Source organism: Chelonoidis abingdonii, chromosome 13 (genome assembly GCF_003597395.2).
Source record: "Chelonoidis abingdonii isolate Lonesome George chromosome 13, CheloAbing_2.0, whole genome shotgun sequence".
In the NCBI taxonomy this organism is placed as follows: Eukaryota; Metazoa; Chordata; order Testudines; family Testudinidae; genus Chelonoidis; species Chelonoidis abingdonii.
In genome coordinates, this window is record NC_133781.1 from 23,792,570 (window position 1) to 23,818,555 (window position 25,986).

The 25,986-nt window shown below is 42.3% G+C and overlaps 1 protein-coding gene across 1 annotated transcript; it reads right to left on the reverse strand.

Annotated features, from left to right (window-relative positions):
• Positions 1–492: 492 nt before the first annotated feature.
• CRLF3 (cytokine receptor like factor 3) lies at positions 493–24,035 on the reverse strand. The gene is made up of 8 exons (XM_032805699.2): positions 23,835–24,035; positions 17,971–18,178; positions 14,677–14,764; positions 13,979–14,156; positions 12,596–12,818; positions 11,476–11,608; positions 4,784–4,896; positions 493–3,385 (listed from the first exon to the last, which is right to left on the reverse strand). The coding sequence occupies exons 1-8, from the start codon at positions 24,030–24,032 to the stop codon at positions 3,132–3,134; spliced, it is 1,395 nt and encodes a 464-aa protein (XP_032661590.2). The 5' UTR covers positions 24,033–24,035; the 3' UTR covers positions 493–3,131.
• Between the last annotated feature and the right edge of the window lie 1,951 nt (positions 24,036–25,986).

Below are 25,986 nucleotides of genomic sequence, written 5' to 3' on the forward strand. Positions count from 1 at the left end.
TAAGAGGGAGCCAGTGGAGTTGTGTGAGGGTGCTCATTTTATGAAAGGAGGCACCAGCATAGGCTAAACTGAGTAGGAGGCCACAGAAAGGAGTTGCAGTGAGAGGAAATTAAGGCATAGGTACGTTAGCAATGTACATGAACAATGATTATGCCGGTTGTGGCAAGGTTTGCAGACCTAAATAATGAGCAAGGCAAGTTTCAGGTATGATACCATCTTTGGTCATGTGGCAAATGAACTAGCTGTGGCTTAAAGGGAGAAATTATGCTTGTTTTCTTCCCAACAGTAGCACTTCTGAGGTTAGAGGGAAGAATCACCAACAGTGTTTACACTTCAGTAGGACAGACCCCGTTATGCTGGTCAGCTGATCTATGGACTTACTAGTATAGGGCTCATCTATACCTAGTTTGAACAGATGCTGAAGTTTATTCCGGAGAGAGGGGTAAGGAGAGCAGTATAAGAGGTGCTAACAATTAATAGACATGCACAGAATTCAGGGATCAACTTTTATTCTTAAAAAATAATTTCACAAGACAAACATCTGTCATTGAGGTAAGTGAGCATTATGGCTTAAGAGAACATACTTTCAAAGTTTCATAAGCAGTTTTGTATTTACAACAAGCTTTTTGCATGACTAGTATTTAGATGTGGAACGTGTTTTGAAGCAGTTGCAAGTGACAAGCCTTCCATCTGCTGAAACCTTTAATTGTTTTGGAGAAGCTACTGCTACAGTAATAAGGTTCTTTAAAAGGATTAACAGTACAGGTGAGTACTTTGGTGTTTGAAGATTACCTATTTAGTAGTTCATGTGGCTAGTCTTGGTGATCATCTACAATAAATCTGTCCTTACAAACAGCTGGAAACTGACGTTGGATAATGGCAAAAGATGGGTTTTAATGTAAATAACTTACCTGCTTAAACTTCATGATTTCAGGTAAGACTGATTTGACCTCAATTATACCCTCCCTAAAAGCTAGACAGAGTGATGGTCTGCAGTAGTGCAAGGGCTAGTTTACCATGCTGGACATTTCTCAAATCTTGTACAAATGTACCAGTCCTTACTACAAATTAATTTTTTTAAGCTGGTTTGTAGTATGTACTGTGAACAAGCTGACAGAACTATCTCAGGTAGGAGTATACTGAACTGTGTGAACAAAGCCCTACATAATTTATCTCCATTTTATATTTTGATAGTTACCTATTCTTACCAGCCCTTTCACAAGAAGAGGGAGGCGTATATTTGTCTCAAAGTGAATACCCCTTTTTCCTTGAAGATCGCAATCTGGCTCTCTTTGCTTAAAATACTTTTATGGAGGTTAATCATACACACCCTGTACCTAACATCTGGACTCACAGGGAAAGGGATCAGAAATATCCAGTGGATAAGGTATGGGCATATGACCAGACCTATGTCCTGCTACCAGCTTCAGTGCTAACTTGACTATTGGCAGGTTATGCCCTCTGTTCTGCTGTAACTAGGGATACTACACTGAATAGTCTTAAAAAGCACTTTCCTAGGTTAGATGAACTGTATTGTTTAAAAAAAAAAAAAAAAAAAGTTGTATCAGATCAGTGGCTCATCTAATCCAGTACACTAAATGTCCTATCAGCTGCTTCAAAGGAAGAAATCCTGCACTTATCCTGTTCCCAGAGAAAGTTTCCTCCTAATCCCCAATGAACAGTTTATATGACAAAGTTTGAGGATCCCAAAATCTAGGCTGGTGGTATTACCTGTAGCTAATTCTTAATTATCACCATCTTTTCACAGTAAATCTTAATCTAGTTCTGTGGTGGCTGAAGAAATTTTTGGTATCTGCTTGAAATTTCTACTTTTCACTTACATTTTAATATTTCTTGTGGAACAAGAAGGGGAATAAAAGTTCCTACTTTGGCTTCCCCCCACTTTGAACATGTTCTCTAATGTGAATAATCCCTCCCCTCTTGAGTTTTTCCATGCCCCTAATTGTTGCCAGCCTTAAAATCAACTTGCTTCCCCTATATCCTTTAGGGTGAAGACAGGAAAAGTTCATAGTCTAAATGGGATAACTTTTTGTGACTGGTATAAGGGGCATCCGTAGCTACCACAGCCGTGGGTATATTTAAATGAAAGGAATAGGGCAAGATCTTACAATTGTATGATCTGTTAACAAAAAGCTTTATAAAATACCACCACCTGTATTTAAAAAAACTGCCACAATTGCTTTATATACACAATATTTGCCTTTGAGGTAAAGCAAAGGTTTTTTATATACTTATTGTATGTTAGGGCTCTGAACACTTTTTTGTTAACATGCTCTTGTAAACTAAGTAACACTAACAGTCTGGATGAGAAACAGGACTAGGTTAATACTGTTACCCAGTCATTTATAACTACCCTGTTCAAATTCATAGTAAATTCCTAAACTACTACACATTATTATAATAGAGCAAGAAAATAAGTTACCATTCTTTACTTTATGGTTTGACTTAAGTTCCATAGTTCATGGTGCTATGAGGTGTGGGGTCCTAAGCATGGTCCATGTGGTTTATCAAACTTATTCTAGAAGACACAAACTACTGTTCAGTATTTGAAGATAAGGCACATTGGTAAAGAAATTAGACACTTAACAGCCTGACTACATATTTCAACATACTTAAGGCTCAGACACTCTTATTTTTGGGGAATGATGACAAACCGTACCACACCCAGAAGAATATATATTATGCAGAACCACAACAGTTCTGCCTTTTTAAAGTTCAAGTTGCAGCATTCTGTAACAGTTTATCTGAAATTTACTAAGATAGTTTGCTCTTATTGGAGGTGAGATAGAGAGAACTTTGGACCATTAACCCTAAGCCAAAAGTGTTACAGGGTTGTTTCACAGAACAGCAGCAGTAAGCAAAGTTCATTCCAATCAATACAGGTACCCTGAGGTTTTTCCAGTTTTTATTCTAAGGCTGTATGAAATTAATTGCCTGTTTAGCTTTTTATAGAGTAATAAATCATGTTTTCCATTATTTTGAAATGGATTTAAGTACACCATAGTGACCTTCAAGTGATGTAAAGACAAGTTTTGTTAAACCCCAGTTAGATACCAAAAGCTGGAAAAATGAATTCGATTTTTAAAATTTACAGCAAACAACTAGCCAGGCTAGAACACTAACACCTTCCAGCCTGGGTAGGAGAATGAACATCCAAAATATAAAGAACCACACGAGTGATCAAGTACCCAATCAAAAACTACTTCCCTGTTGTTTGAACTGATGGTTACTCTGAGTTTGGTGTTTCCTCCCTCGTTGTTACTGGGACCTAAATGCACAACTTCCATGTCAAATGTCACAGTTGATCCACACGTAACAGCAGGCAATTGGTTTGTCATCTCTTTGCCATTTACAAATACTGCCCCTGAAACAGTCAAGATATTTAAACATTTTTTTTGCAGTGCATAATGGTCAGGGGCAGAAGTTGGCTGCACCACTGATGAAGCACCAATACACTCCCCCCTCCCAACAATGCATATCATCATGTAATTTGCTCACTACTCAAACCCAAAGAAAACTGATATGTAAAATCATAATGGAACTTTGTAACAGCAATACTAATTCTGTGCCAGTCTTAGCTCTTCCCAAAAACAAAATAGGTAGTATTGACAAAACATTTTCACCAGTACCTGTGACACTTTGCAGTGGCATAATAAGCAAATATACTAGCTGAAACGTAAGTGCATTAGAGCGCCACTGTTACATTCTTTATACATACAGATCAGGAAACAATCAACTTAAATGTTTTCACTTGCCCTCCTACCCCAAACTATTAACTGTGACTTTTCAGCAATAAAATAGAAACTAGGGTTCTCAATAGCTCTTAAATATTCTATTTAAGTTAAATACAGAGAGACAGACAAGCATTAAACATAGACAAGGATTAATTACTAAAGATTGTTTTTGGTTATCATGGACTGACTGCACTATCAAGGTAGGAAAGTTGTCAGTACCACAAATTCTTTCATTGTTAAGTGCCTGAGGGCAGGGACTCTTTAGGTGTTTGAGTGGTGCTTGGCAAAGTTTTGGGTAACTGATTAATAAAATGGAAGCTTACCAGTTGTATTGTTCTCTTTTATCAATGTAACCTTAAGTAAAAATCAGTTGTACTTTTATTTTTTTTAAGAAAGTAAGAATGACCATACTACTTCAGACCAATGCTCTATACAGGCAGACCACTATCTTGTCTTGAGAGTGGCCAGTGCTAGATGCATCAGAAGGAATGACAGAACAAGACTATTTATCAAGTGTTCCATCCATCTCAACTGTCAGCCAGTCCTAGGTTCCTGTAGTCAGTGGTTTAGGGACACCCAGAACATGGGGTTGCATCCTTAGCCATCTTGACACATAGCCATTGATGGATCTATCCTCCATCAATGGCTATGTGGGCTTCACAGGGCAGGCTTCAATAGTAGCAGTCAGTAAGAGGAAAGCCCAGCACCAAGCAGGTTTTCCTAAATGGACACTAGTCTCAGGAACTGAGTTGATTTTTTTGAAGTCTTAGAACACCACATGCAAATTACTAAAGCATACACAGTATTAAGCGAACTTGTGAATGTTAAAAGATATAGTACACTTCCCTGTGGTTCACTGCAAATAACAGAACTGAACTGCTCAGGTTGCTGGAAGCTAACAACACTTCAGCAAAAGATCCAGCAGTTAGAGATAAATATGTTGTAAAGCACACAATGTACATGAGACATGGCCAAGATCTTCATAAACAAGTAGATTATATTCAACAGTGCAATATTAATGAGCTCACCATTTGTACTAATGCATACTGCTTTATCTCGCTGCAGTGAGTCATAGCCGTTCTGCTGTTCCACACAGACTCCTATACTGTCTCGTTTGTCTGGCTGGCCAACTGTTTCGATTCTATGAAGAAGAAAGTTTTGAATGAACAAAACTCAGTGAAAACTGCAGCACGCTTCATACCGAATCAGCACTACCTTATCATAAAGAACCTCTTTACAATGGTCGCAAGGTGTCCACCACAATTTCACACAAACTTTGAGACCAGCTCTGCTGAGTAATTGATCATGTAGGTCCTTAAGACCAGCTTCACCATATACTTCTCTTCAGCTTGTAGTAGATGCTCAGCTGGCATAGAGGTTACAACTATATCTTTTCTCATAATCTTCAAATTTTCTTTTTGTTTTTTGTTAAATGTTCCCCCCAGTGGTGTAGCCTGTGGCTTGCCATTTTCAACAGGCAGAATCACAAATTTAGTCATTGTCTATCAAACGGTCAACATCACATTTTTAAGGCAAAATGCTCCACTTCTGGCAGGTACAGAAGCCCCATGTGGAGCAAAATCTCCTTAAAAGGGACACAGAACATAACTCTGATTTAAGTTACTAATAGAGGGGTTGAAAGTGGGTTTAATGTAGATGATATCCATGACAAAAGGAGGATGAATTGTGCAGAAGAACAAGGTCCAATTTCTATCAGATTAACACTGTACAGTCTTAAGGCATTGCCATTTATCTATTTGAAAGGAAAAGTAGGATCAGTGGTGCTAGCCCACTGTAAAAGGGTAAGTCATTGCAGAGAGGCTAGAATGGCAATTTGTTAATGTGAACAGAATTGTATCTGATATTTGCAAATGTCAATTATTAGGGTATTGAAAATAAACCCATGATCTGGGCAACTAAATGCTCAGAGGCAGCTAGCTGCCACTACAGAATTTCTGAGCTTACTGTACTTCTACCATGTGCATAGTTACCCCTTTTTGTTCTAATCTTTATTAGAAGTTAAAGTGACTGTCACTAAGGAACTAACCAGCCATACAGCCCTATTAATATGAAGCCCTGTATTGGGTCATGGATTAATCCCTCAGGGTGAGAACGTACTGATGGTTGGAGGCCGTTTCTCTAGCTTTTATTATAAAGAGTAGCAGGCTCCCTTAACAATTATGGGACCTGAACTCATCCTGCTAACTTTCTTTGGACAGAGAAACCATGCCTTTGGTGGGGAAGGTGGGGGCAGAATCTTAAAACAAGTAACAGGAAAAGTAATTTGCAAACCTGGCTTCTGCCAAGATGAGTTTATAATTTTGATAAAGAACTGACAGTGAGACTTTCCCAATGATCAACCAAACAGATGTGTGTGTATAGATGAACCACTGAAACCTAATGCCCACATCCCAGCCAAAGGCCAATAATCAGGCCTATAAAGGGGGGAGAGACCATATAAGCTGCATGTTTAAAGATACTTCTATAAATGGATCTGTTTTCTTCTGTCCTGTGAATCATACATTTACCTCTTACTCTTTGTTGTTCCCCTAAAGATGCTGGGTAAAGTTTTCAAAAAAGCCCAAGTGATTTAGACTACTACATTATGTTGACCTTCAAAGAAACAGACTATTAAGTGGCAAAGTCACTCCTAAATCCCTTGAGCACTCTTGAAAACATAACCTGCCCTGTTTTGGGGGGGATTGGTTTTCACTGGAGCTGATACAGCTAATAATTTATAGCATCAAGGCAGCAGAGGTGTTCAATGCTTATTTTCCTTCAGTCTTCATTAAAACATTTAATGGTGACCAGACACTTAACACAATTAATATTGTTAAGGGGGAAGGAATACAAGCCAAAATAGGGAAAGAGCAGGTTAAAGAATATTTAGATAAGTTAGATGTATTAAAGTTGTCAGAGCCTGATGAAATTCATCCTAGGGTACTTAAGGAACTAGCTGAAGCAATCATCTTTGAGAACTCATGGCAGGGGGCTGAAGTCTCAGAGGATTGAAGAAGGGCAAACATAGTAGCTATCTTTAAAAAGGGAACAAAGAAGACCTAGAGAATTACAGACCTGTCAGCCTGGAAAGATACTGCACCAAATTATTCAACAATCTATTTGTAAGCATCAGTATGATAACGTAATAAGAAATAGCTAGCATGGATTTGTCAAGATAAAATCATGCCAAACCAACCTAATTTCCTTCTTTGATGGGTTAATTTTTTAGAGGATGGTGGAGAAGACGCAGATGTAATATATCTTGACTTTAGTGAGGCTTTTATCACAGTCCCACTTGACATTCTCATAAGCAAACCAGAAAAATGTAGCATAGATGAAATTACAATAAGGTTGGGGCACAAAGTAGTTATCAATGGTTCACTATCTAACGTGAAGGATGTATTGTGTAGATGGGTCGAGTACTATTCAATATTTTCATGAATGACTTGGATAATGGAATGGACAATATGTGTATAACATCTGCAGATGACACTAATCTGGAAGGGGATACAATTAGAATTAGAAGGATTAGAATTCAAAGGAACCTAGAGCAATTGGAGAATTGATCTGAATTCAACAAGATGAAACACCAGCCCAAAATACTACACTTAAGAAAAATCAAATGCACAACTACAAAACAGAGGTTTTCAATCTTTTTTCCACTTGCAGACCACTAAAAAGATTTTGTATGGAGGTGTGGACCCCCTTGGAAATCTTAGGCATAGTTTGTGGACCCCCAAGGGTTCTTGGGCCACAGGTTGAAAGCCACTGAGCTATGCAGCAATACTGCTGCAAAGGATCTAGGGGCTACAGTGGATCACAGACTGAATAACAGTCAATGTGATGCAGTTGCAACCAAATAAATAAATAAAGCTAATATTCTGGGTTAATGGAGCGTTATGTAGTAAATGTCCTGCTCTACTTGGCACTAGTGAGGCCTCAGTTGGAGTCCTGTGTCCAGTTCTGGACACCACACTTTATGATGTGAACAAACTAGAGGGAGTCCAGAGAAGAGCAATAACAGTGATAAAAGCTTTAGAAAACCTGATCTATAAGGAAAGGGAAAAAACACTGGGCATATTCGGTCTCAAAAGACTGAAGGAGGGCAGGGGGGAACGGATAAGTCTTCAAACATGTTACAGGCTGTGCTGTGCTGTCCATGTCCACTGAAGGTAGGACAAGAAGTAATGGGATTAGTCTGCAGTAAGGGAGATTTAGGTTAAATATTAGGAAAAGCTTTAACTGTAAGAGTAGTTAAGCACTGGAATAGGCTTTGAAGAGAGGTCATGGAATCCCCATCACTGGTTGGACAAACATCTGACAGGGATGATCTAGGTATACTTGATCTTGCCTCAGCGTAAGAAGCTCGTCTTGATAACCTGTCGAGCTCCTACGTTTCTGTGATCTGTCCAACTTCACAAAGATGCAACAGCCACTTCAAGAACTGGAAATTAATAAAGCCCTTTTTTATTACATTTTACGATTTGAGAGTAGTCTGGCAAATTATTAGTTCCTTCCTTCAAGATGTACAGGAGAAATCCAGATTGGAACCATGGTGTATTCTCATATTCTATCAGATTTTTCAGTTCTCTAGAAACAGTCACTGAGATTGCTTTATAACAGCTTTCAGCTAAAAAAACAAACAAAAATCCAAGTGTCTTGAAGTTTTGCATTTTGAATTGATCCACAATGAGAACTGTTTGTACAAAAGAAGCTTAGATAAGGTTTACAATTCTCATCTGCGATATTTATAGTGTTCATTAGGTCTAGTCATTACTGCAGTTTTATAAATATTAACTTAGAAATGTTCAGATATCGTTAATGTCTTCATACATTAGAGAACACCAATTCTATGCCTCTCCAGTTAATGCAGCATCTCTTTGATTTTTTGTCTGGAAATATGTATGTTTCCATAACACAAAGCTGACCAAGTGCACTAGCTTATCTGTAAATTTAAAAACCATTTTCAAGTAAGTGATCCATGGCTTTGAACTATCACTTCATGCACATTGGTGTATATGACTGAGCAGATCACAGAAACAAGCTGTACTAGCAGCAGAGGGAAGACAGAGCGATTACACAAACAGCAGGACAGAACAACTGGACTCAAGGGCAACAGTGTGGAAGTCCTTACAAACATAATGTGCCAACACACACAGTATAAAGACCATGCGCATGGTGGCAGGCTGGGCACCCCAAGAAGGGGGTAAGCTTAAATTGTTAACAAGCCCATGGGTTTGGTGCAGGACACCATTTCTCAGCTTAATATTTTTGTCAATTCCAGCAGCAGACCATCCCAGGAAGCACAGCCCTAGACAGGAGGAGTCGTATATAAGGGAACTTTTAGAAAGATTTTGCTATGAATGTCTCAGTGGTGTTCAGGGATAAACTGCTATTCATTTTACTAATGAAAACCATTTGATCTAGAATCCATATTTAGGATGACTATTTTTCTCTGCAGTTTTGGAGAACTTGTGACCTGGAGTTGTTAAGTGTATCAAGAATAGGGAGTAGAAAAACTATTTAACAGACCATGTTTTAAATTCTATATCATCACTTTGTTGGAAGGCAGCATGCAGCCCACAAGATGTCCTCTCTTTGTAACTGCAGGGAGTAGACAGATATACAAGATCAACCATAGGTTTTTATAGTTAATGAAATCGAACACCCCACAGTTTCCATTAATCTCAAAACAGAGAGATGCACAAGCCACCATCCATCATATGCACTTATTTATGAATTAGCTGTAGATCGATTAGGCTAAGCGTGCCAGAGTCACTAGGGCACACTGTGTCGCCCCTGTCAGACAGCCTCATTTACCCGGCTATATTGTCTTGAATTGCTAGTGCAGCTGGACTAATCTTGTCTTCCTACTGCAAGGACAAGCATTACAAACAACTGCAGTCTAAAAAGCAGGGGGTGGTCACCCTGGAGACTCTCTACCATCCCTTCCACGCACAGCTCCATGGGGGCAGCAGAGAACTGGGAATAATGTTGGCCCAACCCAATTACATCATACCTTCAATTATAGCCTCATCTAAATGTCTTGGTTGGTGACACTCTGATCAAAGAGATCTAGTTATGAGAAGGGGACATACGAAATGTTGGGTTTATTACAGCTTTCTATTCACTGGAGGGGCTATTATGCCTCCTGAATATATGACAAGAAGATTATCTGTAACATGAGTCTTGCCCGTTTCTATCCAGGAGCCTGGTTATCCCTCTGTGAATGTACCGTTGAAACAGATGGATAAAGCCAAATGCCAAGCATTGCAGCTAGTGAACTAGCAGAATTGAATATATGCTTTGAAATGGGAAGCTCTTGTGGGTATAGGGGAAAGTAACACAACCTATTTTCTAACTTTCGAGATTCTCTTTAAAAAACACATGTTCCATCACATCTTTTGCAGACACATGTGGGCTAGTGCTCTGTGATACAGAAACATGATCTTTCCTCAGAGAGAATGAGCAAAATCCACACTACAAAAAAACTGCACATCGAAAGAATTTTCATCTCTGTTACCAATATGAAAAGGTAAGAGAGTCACTGGTGTGAAATGGAACCAGGGAAAGCCTCAACGCTCTGCATTTAATAGCACAGATGCTTCTATGCCAAGCAATATTAAGCCTAGTGTTTTATTTGAGATGGAAGCTGTGGAGCTCTTTGCATCCATGGCAGACAATGGACAGTTGAATATGCCCTTGTCTTATGACCATCCAAAGCCAACAGAATCCAAGTTTCAGGGTTAGGATTAATGTAACATCATCTAGAAAGCTACCTTGATAAACACCATAATCACACCCCCTAAACTACCAGTGGAATTTGCAGCAGGACTGTCAAGCCTATTACACAAAAACTGTCAGTCTGTGTAATAAGAGAAAGGTGGAGAAAAGCTATGGCTAAGTCTCTTAGATCTACAATCACAACTGACACTGCCTGGCAGATGAGACATTTCCACAGGGACTCTCCTCTTCCCCAGCCAAACAGCATCATTTCAAGGGAAGGGATCAATGCACAAAAGCTGCCACGGTTTCTAATCTCACTGTTGTGCCAAATTAAGTTCTTAAGTCTGAAAGTAAATTCCCCATGCTACCTTTTCTCCTCAGGAGTTTCTACAGATGGCAACCAACAGTCATCTGACCAGAGCTATAATGATGCTGGAGGTGGTATCTTTTTGAGAACTTACTCCACTGCCAGTCAGTCACTCTTACACTGTCACATGAAAACAACGCTCCAACAGTCCTAGAATAACAACCTAGGAAAGAGGCTACTGTTTGGGGACCTAATCCAAAGCCCACTGGAGTCGATGGAAGAATACCAGTGGGCTTTAGATCAGGTCACAGCAGTTGCTGAGAAGCACCAAAAAAGCTCTAAACCCCCCACAGGTCCACTCAGTCTAGGCTAATTTGGGGACCTCATGGAGGAAGGAATAGAGCACTTCAGCTCTTGTTCTAGGTTAGGATGGATCCTACAAGAGGGTCTTGGACTTTCTCCTGAAGAACTAGGAGGTGGAAGCAAAGAGAAGAAGGTTTGGGCTTCACACACAAATGGGACTGTGTATTATGCACACACCACTAAGACAGTGATTTGGGAGTTTACAACTTAGAGGCACAGTGAGGCTTGAGTTCTCTGTACAACACAGTGGTAGCAAAATGAGACAAAACAGGAAATTCCGTTTGCGTAAGTACCTCATGCAATGGCAACACAGCAAGTACTTGCCTGAACGTTAATGTCTGCCCACAGAAGTAAGTAGGAGCTTTGGAGTAGAGTACACCACATGACTGAGAATCATTTCGAAGTGCTATGTTTCTTCGACTGCTCAGGCTGTAACCCTCCAAACCTGCTGTCCATTCTTCAAACAAACACAAAAACATGAATTACTTCACTGGCTATCACATGGGGAAGGAGTTTCAGTTGGCTGCATCCAGTCTTTTTACTTCATCTGCAAGTTAGAGTCATGTTACCAAAGCTCTGGGTCTAACCTCTCATTGATGTGCAAAAGGAGTGAGAGAGAAATGAGGCATTTTTTGTAATATCATGATTGTTGCCAAAAAGATTAACCTGCATTTGACTCTTGGCTATGATTACCTACAAAGAAGTGACAAAAATGAATATTACACAGTTTCCTCATAAAATTAACTGGGACTAGAGATAAACTGGCATTTCCCTCATTTCCAGCCAGTTTAAGAACTAGCCTTATAGACATTTACAAACTTATTAGCTGTAGATTTCCTATAATAATGAGGAAACAAATAGGAAAGATCTTCAGTTGCATCAGTCAGCGAATCTTACTAACCCCTCTGCTACCTGTCTAAATAACATCATAATGAGATAGGACCTCATTTCTCAATGGAAGCCTAAAGTTCCACCCTCAAGGAAAGCAAAACTCCAGGCTATTACAGAAACCAAAAATCCTTGAGGAAAGCCAGAACAAGCGTGAATGCTCCATTTCTCATTACAATCAATACAAAAGGGAAGTAGGTAGAAAACCCCTGCAAACAGGCTCTGACACAATGACAGACGTGAATTTAAAATTCTTCATGAAACATGAATCTCACACCGGCATTTCCAAAGTGCAGGTGCTGCTCCAGCCCAAGTTGATAGCTACCACGTGTGCTACAGAACTAGTTGCAGTTAAAACTAAGCAAAGAATCCAACTGTAGAAGGGTACGTAGCTAATTACCTTGTATTATTTAGATACACATTTAATTCCATACATTGCAAGGCAGCAAACTCCATTGTCTTCAGACAGCAAACAGCTCCACAAAATCTACAGCACATTATGGGTTTTTCACACACACACTATAAGCTTCAGAAGACTAACAACAAAAGTTTATACCATGAGGAACTAATGTAGAACAGCCAGTTTGAGGAATACTCCATGGACTCCATTCCTGCCGTCCGTCACCCCGGGCACAGACTCTGAACTGGTAATCGACATTGGGGTCGATATGTAGTACTATGAATTCCATCTCTGAGCCAACATACACATCTTCAAAGTGATTGGTAGTACTCTTGCGATACTGAAGCCTGTAGTCTTGTGGTATAAAGTCATCATCCACCTAAACAGACATTTATTCCATTAACAAGGGATCATGACCATTTCTTCCCTGGATTTCTTTGAACTACAGTGTAAACCAGTAGCAGTGCAAGTTAGCAACATTTGTCCTTTGCAAGGTAAGGTGACCAATGGCTGGTCTTTGTTAAAACAACATCCGAAACACAACATTCTTTCATACTTCTGGGAGGAATGGCAAGGAAGATAGAGCTATCAGCAGCAATTTACATAGTATGGTCCTACCAACCGTACCTTTGATTTAATGAATTATAAAGGAATGCCTTCTGAATACTGAAGAAAGCAATTAGCCAAGCGTCTGATACAAAATCTGAGGTTCTTTATTCACCCACTGTACCTACCAGAGTACCAAATATTTAAGGGCGCAGAAGTTTAATGGGGTAGGGGGGCCTGTTTATCTCTATGAGTGAAATCCTGGCCCCACTGAAATCAATGGGAGTTTTCCATTGTTTGTACAGCACCTTGCACAATGGGGCCCTACCTGCAATTACCTACTGTAATATATATCACCACCAAGCATGGATTCTACAAGATGTTTATTTCTAGGTCAATCTGTGCTTCTGACAAATACATGCCACTAAGACCTATTTCAGCAATTGCTATCTAGATGATGGTGTCACAGAATTAATATTTCTGTACCACTCATCTGTTCAGTGGGAAGTGTTATAAGCTGGTTTTTGGTTTTGGGGAAAGGGGAGGGCTGAGTGAGGTAACCTCCTGCCTCTTTCATTTCCAACAGTTTGGCCCAAGAAGAGAGGAGGAGTGGGCAGTTTTTTCAGCTAGCTCTGGTTGTAGACAGACCTGTTGCATTAACTGGCAGATGCTAGGAGATAGCAGGTACTATCAAGCAGCAAACAGGTAGCCCAGTGCCAGACTGAGTGGTCTAAGGGCTGGATTCTCACATGAAAGTCTTCATCCACACACACTTGTGCCTCAAAATCTACCATAATGTGCACCTGGATCAAACCATAACATACAATTTCTTCCAGTGTATCTTAAATCCCAAGTCAGAAGGAGAGGATTCCCTTGATGGCAGAAGAAATACAGTGCGAAAGTCACATTCAGTTTGAGAAAGAATACTTCTTTTTTCTGAAACAGGGTCTAAAAGAGAACCTGAGTGACATTCATTCAAGAGATTTTACTCACCTTACACCACCGGACTAGGATACCACCAGGCTTCTCAGTAAGTTCTTCTATCTGTACAGGCGGCCGAGATGCTACAGTCCCATGGCTGAAGATTTGATTTTTCACTATAGTAAGAAGACAGTCATCCAGCTGGGCAGATAAACAAGGCACATCAACCAAGGCGGGCACTTCTGGCAAGCTAAGGAAAGAAAAATTGCTGACATGTAAGGGAACAGCTTGTATACAATTCTATTCCAGCCAGACACTTAAAAGACAACACATGTGGGGTTGATTATTTTTTTTTTTAACTCTATATTTCAAGGGACTGGTTTTAAAAATTAGAACATTAAAGGAATTCCAGACTTCAGACTTAAAAGACGGAGGAAATAGCTAATATTTTAGGCCTAATGATGTCATCTGTGTCTCAGTAATCTTTTCTCTTTCGTTGGGATTGACAAAAACTATTCCAAACAGACAATCCATATTTCAAGAAAGACCATCTGAGGACTCAACACTACTTGAATTATCAAGGCCAACCCCTTCAGAATCTATATGTAAGTGGGACAGCAAAGCCTGAAATAAATTTGAAATAAGAGTACCTAATGTCCATTGCCTTAAAAGGGAACATAACAAAACCAAAAAAAAATCCTATGCAGTGGCATGTTAATAATGATCCTTACTGCATTCTCAAATCCCTCCACCAGACTGATGTCTCTTACCTATCCAGCTGAATGTGCAAAGCCTTTTTTGTAAAGTTGCACAGTTTTTCATTCTGCTCTCCCATGACCTCATGGATGACACACTCTCCTGGAATGAGAGAGTAAAAAAAATGTTCCTGGTAAGAAAAATGTCCCAAGAAAAACAGCCTTCATATCAAAGAATAACCAGTGCTGAAGTGAACAAACAGTTAAAAAAAAATTTCAGTGTTTTCAATGCTCCTGCAAGACACTTAGCTAGAACATATCAGTGCTGAAATTCTGTTAGTTAATAGTATATGCCTATATAGCATCCTTTGATGACAATCTTAAAGAGCTTTGTAGGAACATCCATAAGAGAGTTAGGTGATTTGACTGAGGTACCAGACAGGAACAGAGCTGGGACCAGATGCCAGAAATCATGGTTCCTTATCCTCTGGCTCCAGCACTTGACAGCCCAACTACTTTAAGAGGGAAACATCATCAGAGAAAATACGGAGCATCTTTATTGATTAGAACCTGAAAAAGCTAAAACTGGCAAAGAAATTATAACAGTTTCAACAGTGTGCAGAATCAGGCCCTGCTCATCATCATTAATGTAATCTTTTTTTAAACGTAACATTCTATGATAGTCTGTGCAGTGTAAGGGAGGGATAGATAGATAGAAAGCTTTCCAAACACATCAGCTTTGATGCCCTACATTTACGTGGAAACCCCTGAAGTTACAGGAAGATCTACAGTGACTTCTGCTTAAATCCAGCTTGGACTCTTCCCAAGTTTATCATCTGATGAGCGTACAGTGATCTGTGGGAGCTCAGTCCAGTTCCAAGTGGACAGTTGCCAACATTTAAGAAAAAAGAAAAACGCACACTATATTTGGCAGCAAAAGACTGAATGTGGATGAAGACTGAACTCCCTTCTTGCTCAGAGGTGGCCCCTCTAGAATAGAGCCACTGTATAGCAAAACTTTTACTGCCACTGTCCACATAGGAGCTGTGGCCCACTGGATTAGAAGTAGACTAGTCGCCAGGGATCCGGGAGCTCTGATATAAGGTCTTATCAGACTTATACAAGTTATGTCACCTCCTGTGGTCAAATGGAGATGGTGTTAATGCCAGCTTCACAGGAGCAGGCAAAACTATTTGGAAAGTGACAAATTGCTTTGGTGGATACAGGACTTCATTCAGACAGCCAAGCCAGCAACTTCCTTAAGCACAAAACTCACATCCGAGTGCAAGCAGCAGACTGTACGACGCGTTGCAGTTCACAAACCAGAGAGCACCATGGAAGAAACTTAAAGTTGAGACAGACAAGAACAGTGCAAGGAAACAACCAGCCCAGTCATGGCTGAAGCAGGCCACAGAATAGGTTCTCCAGTGCAGGGACACAGTCAATAGCGACATTCCTTTGTGACTAGCTATTTATTTGGTAATGATATGGAATAGTTCACCCTTAATGGGACACTTCTATTGTTTTCTGTCCCAACTGCAAATCTCCTGGAGAAAAGCAGGACTTTCCTTGCAGATATAAATGGGATGTGAGGGAGGGAAAGGTCAATGACAGGCAGTACAGTATAATCCTTGAACTTTTGTACACTATGTTTTTACTCCACAGACTCAAAATAATTTCCCTCTAGTCCCAAATGCTGGAACAAACATTCACTCTATTTTGGCAGAAACTCATTTTCCAATATAGCATAAACTCAAATCCAAAATTATTTTCTCCTACAGCAAAAGCAATTAGATCACATAGGGTGAAATTTACCCCCTGTGCAAAGGGCTAGCACAAGGATCGGCAACCTTTGGCATGCGGCTCGCCAGGGAAAGCCCCTGGCGGGCCGGACCCGTTTGTTTACCCACTGCATCCGCAGGTTCGGCCAATCACAGCTCCCACTGGCTGCAGTTCGCTGCTCCAGGGCAATGGGGGTGGAGGGAAGCGGTGCAGGCTGAGGGATATGCTGGCCGCCCTTCCCACAGCCCCCATTGGCCTGGGACTGCGAACCGCGGCCAGTGGGAGCCGCGCTCGGCTGAACCTGCGAACGTGGCAGGTATACAAACCAGCCTGGCCTGCCAGGGCGCTTACACTGGAGGGCCGCAGGCCAAAGGTTGCCAATCCCTGGACTAGCATAAGATCTATGCACCACTGAAGTTCCGCTTAGGTTTAAAATAAACTGCCAGCTTAACAGTACCAAAAACAATAGAGATCTTTTGTTATTTATGAGGGCATCTGAGATACATTTTATTTTAAAGAGGCCAAACACAATCCATTGCTTCTACTTTGGTGGTCTGGAAGTTAACTATGTGGGAATATATACCTCTGAAATTAGATACTCTCCCCCGTAACGTTCCATACTTCAACCCATTTATACTATAATCCTAGGGTTATATACCAAAATGCTAAAATACGGATCCTCATAAGCAAGCATTGATATGTTTCCACCCACTCCACCCCCAATTCTGCAGAGATCTTTAAACCTTTACTAGTGTTGGTTTAGTATAGACCCATTTCAGCCAAAACATGCTGTTCATAACATGCACTACGATCTACACCAGGGGTGGGCAAACTTTTTGGCCTGAGGGCCACATTGGGGTATGGAAATTGTATGGTGAGAGATGAATGCTCACGAAATTGGGGGTAGGGGTGTGGGAGGGGGCTCTGGACTGGGACCAATGGGTTTGGAGGGCAGAAGAGTGATCAGGGATGGGGCAGGCAGTTGGGAAACAGGGGAGGGGGTGAAGGCTCTGGCTGGGGGTGTGGGCTCTGGGTGGGGCTGGGGATGAGGAGTTTGGGGTACAAGAGGGGGCTCCAGGCTAGGATCGAGGGGTATGGAGGGTGGGATCAGGGCTGTGGCAAGGGATTGGGGCACGCAGGGGAGGGGGATGTTCAGGAGTGCATGCTCTGGGCAACGCTTACCGCAAGCAGCTCCCGGAAGCACGTGCCCCGCTCTGGCTCCTATGCGGAGGCACGGCCAGGCGGCTCTGCGCGCTGCCCCGTCCACAGACGCCACCTCTGCAGCTCCCATTGGCCGTGAACTATGGCCAATGGGAGTGCCCCCTACGGACAGGGTATCACGGAGAGCCACCTGGCCACAACTCTGCATACTATGTAGGAGCCGGAGTGGGGGTCATGCCGGCTACTTCCTGGGAGCCATGCAGAGCTGGGCAACCCCCCAACCCTGCTCCCCGACGGGAGCTGAGGGCCAGATTAAAAGGTCTGACAGGCTGGATGTGGCCCACTGGCCATAGTTTGCTCGCCACTGATCTACACTAACCTTTAAGGGAAGACTTATAGGAATGCATATTTTAAACAGCCCCCTACCTTCCTGGAGCAGGTCATCAGCTGTACTGACTCCATGTTCTATTAGTTTCTGGCATTCATCCAATGGCTTGATGCTCTCTTGTTCTATGGCATCCACTTCCTGCAGCAATAACACTAGTCGCTCATCCAGCAGCTTCCACAGGGTCCCTTTTAAATCATTAAAATGCTGCTCAAGTACATCCCTTGTCAGAGCTGCACTCTCTCTGATCTGACTCAAGACAACAGAAAAGAGAAGGATTCAGGGTGAGCAGCTGAAAAGAAATATTCCTTTATCATTGCGTATCACATTGCCTGCATTTGCTGGTGGAAAGCTCTATGCTAGGTCAACTTTTACAAAGGCTCTCAGACAATTAACAAACCTACTAGGATGGTGTCATTGTAGGATACTCATTTGATTAAGGGTACAAAGCAGGGGAGAGAAAAGGCAGTGAGGCTACCCAAGCAGAAAGACAAGAAATGAAAGCAAAGCAAAACTTGTAATCTTTTAGAGAAGGATTAAGAACAATGAGGAAAGCCACTTGAAACTGGAAGAGAGTATCCTTTAGGACAATTATCTCCCCCCATACACAAACTAAGAGTGATGAGCCTACAGTAATAGGGTCACAAATCATGTGGACAACAGGATGCCTTTGGCCATCTACGAGGTAGCCATGGCCAAAATAGCTCAACGCAAATGAGACATATTGAAAATGTAACCCATTCAAACCAAGCCAGAACATATTAAGTAAATCAATTTATTCTGGGACTTCTAGACGATAAAACTGTGGCCCTCATTACTGTAGTATTTGAGCACCTCTATCTTGAGGTATTTATTCTCACAACACCCTTGTGAGGTAAGACAGTACCATTATCCCCATTGTACAGATGAGGCAACAAAAGGGTAAGTGACTTGCCTGACATAACAGAGAAAGCTTGTAGTAGAGCAAGGACTTGAACTCACATCTCAGAAGTCCTTGGCTAGTGCCCTAACCACTGGACAACCCTTCTTCTACTTTACTCAACAGATTTCCTTTCCAGTATCTATAAACTATGTAAGTCTCCTGAGGAGAGTAAATACATTAGCAGCTTATTTATTCTCAAGTCCGGGAAATTTCTCCTCTCAGCAGAATTTGTGTTCATCCTCAACAAGAACATCAATAGACACTACTGTAACCTACGGGCTGCTCCTTAAAGCTGCAAGTCTTGAGTGGGTGCATTAAAAAGGGAGAGCAGCTCAGCTACACAAGAAGTTTTAGAACAGAGTTACAGAGCCTTAATATCAATGGTTGTATTGAAAGCTAGAGAGAGAAAGTGTCTTAGGCAATTGCATAGGACCTGTCATGTCGTTAACACATTAAGCAGCAGTGTGGTATTTCCCATCCATCCAGAGCACTAAAACAACGAAATATCCACTCCTTGTGCAGCCGGTCCTTCCCACACTCTGGATTCACGTTAGTCGTGAGAATGGCACTGCAGCACACAACATTAGAACAGAGATATAACTGTGTGTATTTTAACATGTCAAAGATCTTCACTGTTGGCTCACCACATTGTACTTGAATATTTCAGCATGCAGAGGCCTTATCCAAAGCCCATTGCAGTTAGCAGAAGGACTTCACTGACTTCATTGCGGTTTGGATTAGGCCTATCACAAATATGACCAGCCAGTATTTGAAGAAACCTACAAGTCAGCTCCACAGAGTGGCAAGAGAACAGTTTCAGTGTTTACTCGGTCTGTCCATCTGTGTGTTTGAGTCACTAATTTAACTTTAACAGGCAATTTCTAAGTTACAAGAAGACTATCACATCATCTCAAATCAGATCAGACAAGTATCCTGTCACGGCCGGTGCTCCAGAAGAGTAAGAAATCCTGCATTCAGTATCTCTTCTTTCTGCCTATATTTAGAGGCTTAACCCCAGAAGTGTGAGGGTCTGAATCCCTTCCAAAACTTTCTTTTTTTGTATTTACTATTACAACTCTGAATAGTCTTGTTATCCATATAGGTGACCAATCATTTGTTTGAATCTTACTACATTTTTTGCCTCAATCTTGGTGCAACGAGTTCCATGGGCCAACTACACAATGTGTGAAGGGGACTTTTGTTTTGTTTTTAAATCAGCTGGAAATGGATCACCTTTGAGTTTCATTGAATGTTTCCCTTCTTCTTTTATTACGAGTCAGGGTGAACAGTGACTATGCCACCTTATCCATTTTGATTCTATGGATATCGTAAGAATCTTTATTAGAAAAAGTTGTTGTTACAAAAAGTTTACTACAAAGTCGATTAAGAACCCATTGCATAGGATTTTTTTTTTTTTTTAGGAAGGAAATATTTGAATACGTGAAAAATTAATCACACGCTAAAACTTAGAATTAAACACTCCACTATGAAGTGATTTTATGATTTACACACATAAGGAAATGCTGTAATACAAGCCAAGCCCTAGATGTCATTTCTAGATCTTTAGAAGTACTGACAACTAACACAGGAAGCTCTTGGGTTAGGTAAAGTAAATTTCCTCTTCAAGCAATCTTCATGAGCCTCTGCAGCTGCCACACAGCTTGGCTTCCCCTCACTTGTTATTTTACGATTTAAGAAAAAAAGGAAGTGTTTGGCGGTGTATATGCGAGGCAGGGGTGGAGGATGACAGAAGAGAATGGCTGTTCCCCCAAACCCATTACTGTTTTAGATGTGTATACAAACTCAATCAGTATCAGAATCTCAATGCTAGAGCTAGGGATGTGCAAAGAGCAGAGAGGACGAAAATACTGAAAGTAAAAACACACACAGAGGCTCGAGAATGGACTTGAGTACTGTAGTAAAATGGTCCTAAAATGGAGGTTGATGCTGCAGTGCTAAGTGGTCCTGCTAGCTGTAGCCCAGTCTAGGAGTCTTGAGATTTCCAAAGGCTCTTGTCCCCATGTGCATCCTGCATAGTTGATATGTCCTCCTTTGTCAGATCTCTCGTTAGCATAAACTCAACTGCGAACAACTCAGCAGATGACTGAGCCCACAGCGGAAAGTGAATCCAGGGGAACAGAAACAAATGCATACAAGCACAGAACCATACAGCAAAGAGATCAACTAAAGTCGCAGGAACAAGATTCAGTACTAACGAATGCAAAGTCCTGTACTCAGGGAGAGGAAACAAACAGCACAAATAAAGGTGAAGGTAACTAAGCAGTCACATCCACCAAAGTAACAGAGCAGTTATACTCACCGTGCTAAATCAAGTTTACTGTCATTTGTTCCATTATATGTTATGTTAATAAGCAGCACTACCACTGCAGCAGGGATTGCAAAGTTTGGATGAGAGCAGCAGTCCCCAAACTTTTCAGGGTCACACCTCCTTTACCCCATCTGTCCCCCCTCCTTCCAAGCCAGGGCCAGGAGTGGGGACAGGATGCGAACAGGGGTAAGGGGGCCAAGGCCACAGCTGGGGGCAGGTGTGTGTCCAGGAGTTGGGGCCCCGGGCCAGGAGTGGAGCCCCAGCTGCAGGGCCAGCAGCCAAGGTCAGAAGCAGAGCTGGGTGGCATTCCCTCCCTGCCCCCCATGGGGGTTGGCCCAGGCCTCAGCGCACTCCCCCAAACAGTCCTCCACCCCTCCTGTGGGGCGGGGGGACACTCCAAAGTTTGAGGACCTCTGGACTAGAGGCGTCTATGAGGCTCATTACCTTGAGCAGTTTGCAATAACAACAACTTTGAAAACCACTGTGATTAATGAACATTAATCTTTCACTTGGTCATAACATCAGGGCACTAACCCACATAGATTTACAACAGAGTTCTGTGGTGATGGGATTAGTTTCAAGGAAATTACCTGATCACAACAGAAATGAGGAGTCTGGTGGCACCTTAAAGACTAACAGATTTATTTGGGCATAAGTTTTCCTAGGTAAAAAACCCCACTTCTTCAGACGCATGGAGTGAAAATTACAGGTGCCAGAATTATTATACTGACACATGAAGAGAAGGGAGTTACCTCACAAGTGGAGAACCAGTGCTGACAGGGCCAGTTCGATCAGGGTGGATGTAGTCCACTCCCAATAATTGATGAGGAGGGGTCAATTCCAAGAGAGGGAAAATTGCTTTTGTAGTGAACCAGCCACTCCCAGTCCCTATTCAAGCCCAAATTAATCGTGTTAAATCTGCAAATGAATTGTAGCTCAGCAGTTTCTCTTGGAAGCCTGTTTTTGAAGTTTTTTTGTTCAAGTATGGCTATTTTTTGTGTCCAGGGAAACTGAAGTGTTCTCCTACCGGCTTTTGTATGTTACCATTCCTGAGGTCTGATTTGTCTCCATTTATTCTTTTACGTAGAGACTGTCCAGTTTGGCCAATATACATGGCAGAGGGGCATTGCTGGCATGATGGCATATATCACCTTAGTAGATGTGCAGGTGAATGAGCCCCTGATGGTGTGACTGATGTGGCTGGATTCTCTGATGGTGTCACTAGAGTATATATGCGGACAGAGTAGGCAACAGGGTTTGTTACAGGGATTGGTCCCTGGGTTAGTGTTTCTGTGTCATGGTGTATAGTTGCTGGTGAATATTTGCTTCAGGTTGGGGGCTGTCTGTAAACGAGGACTGGTCTGCCTCCCAAGGTCTGTGAGAGTGAGGGATCATTTTCCAGGATAGGTTGTAGATCGTTGATGACGTGCTGGAGAGGTTTTAGCTGGAGGCTGTATGTGATGGCCAGCGGTGTTCTGCTATTTCCCTTGTTGGGCCTGTCCTGCACTAGGTGACTTCTGGGTACCCGTCTCACTCAACTTTTACTTAAATCTACAGTACCCACGTGGGGAAGTGAGGAAACAGATTGACAGAGCAAGACAGGTACTCAGAAGTCACCTACTACAGGATAGACCCAACAAGGGAAATAGCAGAACACCACTGGCCATCACATACAGCCCCCAGCTAAAACCTCTCCAGCACATCATATTTATGCCTGCATCTGTAATTTTCACTCCATGCATCTGAAGAAGTGGGTTTTTTACCCATGAAAGCTTATGCCCAAATAAATCTGTTAGTCTTTAAAGTGCCACCAGACTCTGCATTGTCTTTGTGGATACAGACTAACACTGCTACCCCTCTGACACTTGATCACAAGAGAAAAATTCTGTATGATTTGAAAGATCACTCCACAAGATGAACTAACACCAAGAGTGTTCTCAGGTCTACAAAAAGCAAAGACATTCAGGGTATGCCTACACTGAAGAGTTAAACCAGATAATGGGTACCTGAGTCTGAATGCATGGGTATGAAGTCAAGCGATTATATGAGAATCTTCACTTTGATTTTTTTCCTTAAAAGTAGATTTCTATCTTTCAAGGTTGCAGAAGAAAAACTTTAAAACATGAACTCTAAAAGCCCCCAAACCAGAAGGTTGATAAAAACTCCAAAATTTTAACCTCTCATTATTTTTAAGACAATCTCATGATCGGGGGGAGGGGCGGGGGGCAGATTAATTAATTTTTACTTCTGGGAGCTGGCAAAACAGGGGCAGTTCTCATCTAGAGCTGCTCAGTCTACCTGCATCAGTTTTGCTCAGATCATGTTCAGAAGATTTCCCGCCTCCCGCCAAAGTGCCAGAGACTTGTTTTAAACTGAAGCGTAGAGGCCACATCATCTGAATCTGTCCCAGAAAAGTGAGGGGTGTGTTCCAGCCCATGGACTAGGTGTGTCCCTACCCTGCCCCCCACTCAGTGTACCCCAATCCCTTCCCTCTATTTCCTCTGCCCCAGCACAGCCCCGCCCCCGCCAGCACCAGGCCCCTGCACTCACCGGCACAGCTCTGTGCCCAGCTCCCCTTGACCCCATGCCCTGCCCCAGCGCCCTCAGCTCTCACCCCAACCCCCAGGCCCCGGGCTGCGCTCCCAGTGCCCCACCTGCTTGCGCGCCTGCTGCAGCCCCCGCAGCCTCTGCTGCAGCTCCCGTCGGTAGCTCCGCGCCGCCTCCACGCTCTCCCGAGCCTCCTGCAGCAGCGCCTCGCCCTCCGGATCCATCCCACTCCCTGCCCGGGCTGTGCGGACCCGCTGCTGGCAACAGCCGCCCGGGCTGGCCTCACACCCGGAAGCGAGCCACATCCGGGCAATGAGCCAGGCAGGGGGGCGGGGCACACGTTTAGGGTTTTTTTGTTGTTGTTGTTTTAAATCAAGGAAAACTTTATCGATACCTCAAAATGTAGATATGGCACACAAGCTAGCATTGGTGGAGCAGAAGGAAAGCAGTCACCACACCCAGGTCCTGACTGCAAAAAGCCCATTCAGAATTCAAGGCTACCTACGTTCATTCAGGCCCATCCCCGAAAGCAACCACATCATTATACTTATGTTACCTAAGACAAATACATTGATATGTACAATAAATTACCATTGAATTTATTGCTACATTTTACATGTCTACACACTAGTAAACTATTAATTCACTAGAGCAATGAAAATATAGTCATTGCACTAAAATTAAACTATTTTTAATCTGAAATTTAAAAGTCACTCTGTAACACAGGAGAAAGGATGGTCTGGGGTTAGGATACCAGCCTGGGGCTTGGGAGAACTAGGTTCCATTTCCTGCAAGGCCTCAGGCAAGTCACTTAGATTTCAGTGGAAGCTTGGAACCTAAATACCTTTGTGGATTGGGGACTTGGTTGTTTTGTGCCTCACTTCCCCATCTAGAAACTGGAGATAATAGTACTTTCTTTCCTCACACAGCTATTGTGAAGATAAATACCGCGGAAGATTGTGAAGCACTCAAGTGGGAAAGTAATGGGAGCCAGATAAGTACCCAGGATAGATACATAGTATTAATTACTTAGAGCTTTTCTACACTGGCAATTTACAGCATTGCAACTTTCTCACTCAGGGATGTAAAAAAAAAACATCCCTGAGCGCAGCAAGTTTCAGCACTATAAAGCGCCACTGTAGACAGTGTCCCAGCATTGGGAGCTTTGCCAGTGTAGACTAGCCCTTATATGATGTATCTAGCCTTGCAAAAATCAACTTGTCCAATCATGAGGGACAAGTCATTTTTTTCTTATGCACTTAAGGCCCTGATACTGCAAGTAACTCCAGCTGGGTTTACCTCTACACCTACACTGTGTCAGGCCCTATCATATTATACTATAGTAGGTCCCATTATATTAGGCAAAGTACAAATACATAATAAGAAGCAGACCTTGCCCCAGTCTAAACAAACTAGACTGACAAATGGTGGGAGGAAAAAGTGAGGCACAGAGAGGTGAAGTGACTTGCCCAGTGTCACACAGCAGGTTAGTGGCAGAATAGGGAACAGAAACATGCCTCCTGAGTCTCAGTCCAGTGCATTAGCCACTAGTTTGTGTGCCTCTTCTCTCTCCTATATAACACTTTAATTAGGACCCACACTTGCAAACTTACACGTTCGATTTTAATGCACCATGAGTAGTCCACTGAAGTCTCATAAGGCATTAAGTTAAACACATACATAGGTCTTTGTGCAATCACAGTCATAGTGCAATAGTACCCAAAAGCACTAATCAGGATTGAGGCCTTACTGTGCTAGGCACAGAGGAAGCACTGTTTCAGAGCTCATGGCTAATCAAAAGACACAAAATCATATTTAAAAAAAATGTAATGCAACTCTTGATTTCGGGAAGACAGCAGGCACTCCCCACTACCCAAGACTCTTGCCAGGCAGACCTCTTCCTAAACAGTCGTTAGCCCTTCTCTTGGGCTCAGCTTCTATGCTTCCTAGGCTCCAGCCTGTCCCTTCTCACCTTCTACTATAGGTCCCTAAACCACTGGGTTGCAGGGCAGAAGCCTCAAACTGCCCCCTTTCTTTCTTTCCCAGGGGCTCTTCTCACCTATGCAACTCAGCCTCCTCATTGGCATTGGCCCTTTTCTGGCTGTCTAGCGAGCCTCCCCCTCCTGAGCTGAGGAAGCGCTCCCAGATTCCCTCTGAATGGCTACAGCCAGCCACTGTACATACAACAAACCTGGTTCTTAGACATGTGCTCCTCCAGCACGTGACCCAGCTAGCTGTCATTTCTTTCACCCAAACCTG

Excerpts from the sequence above, each read along its gene's own strand:
- CRLF3 (XM_032805699.2), bottom strand. The coding sequence starts at position 24,032 with ATGTGGCTCGCTTCCGGGTGTGAGGCCAGCCCGGGCGGCTGTTGCCAG. Across the intron at positions 4,897-11,475 it reads GGGCAGACATTAACGTTCAG|AATCGAAACAGTTGGCCAGC; the intron begins GCAAGTACTTGC and ends TCTTCTTCATAG. Across the intron at positions 3,386-4,783 it reads AGTATGCATTAGTACAAATG|GGGCAGTATTTGTAAATGGC; the intron begins GTGAGCTCATTA and ends TGACTGTTTCAG.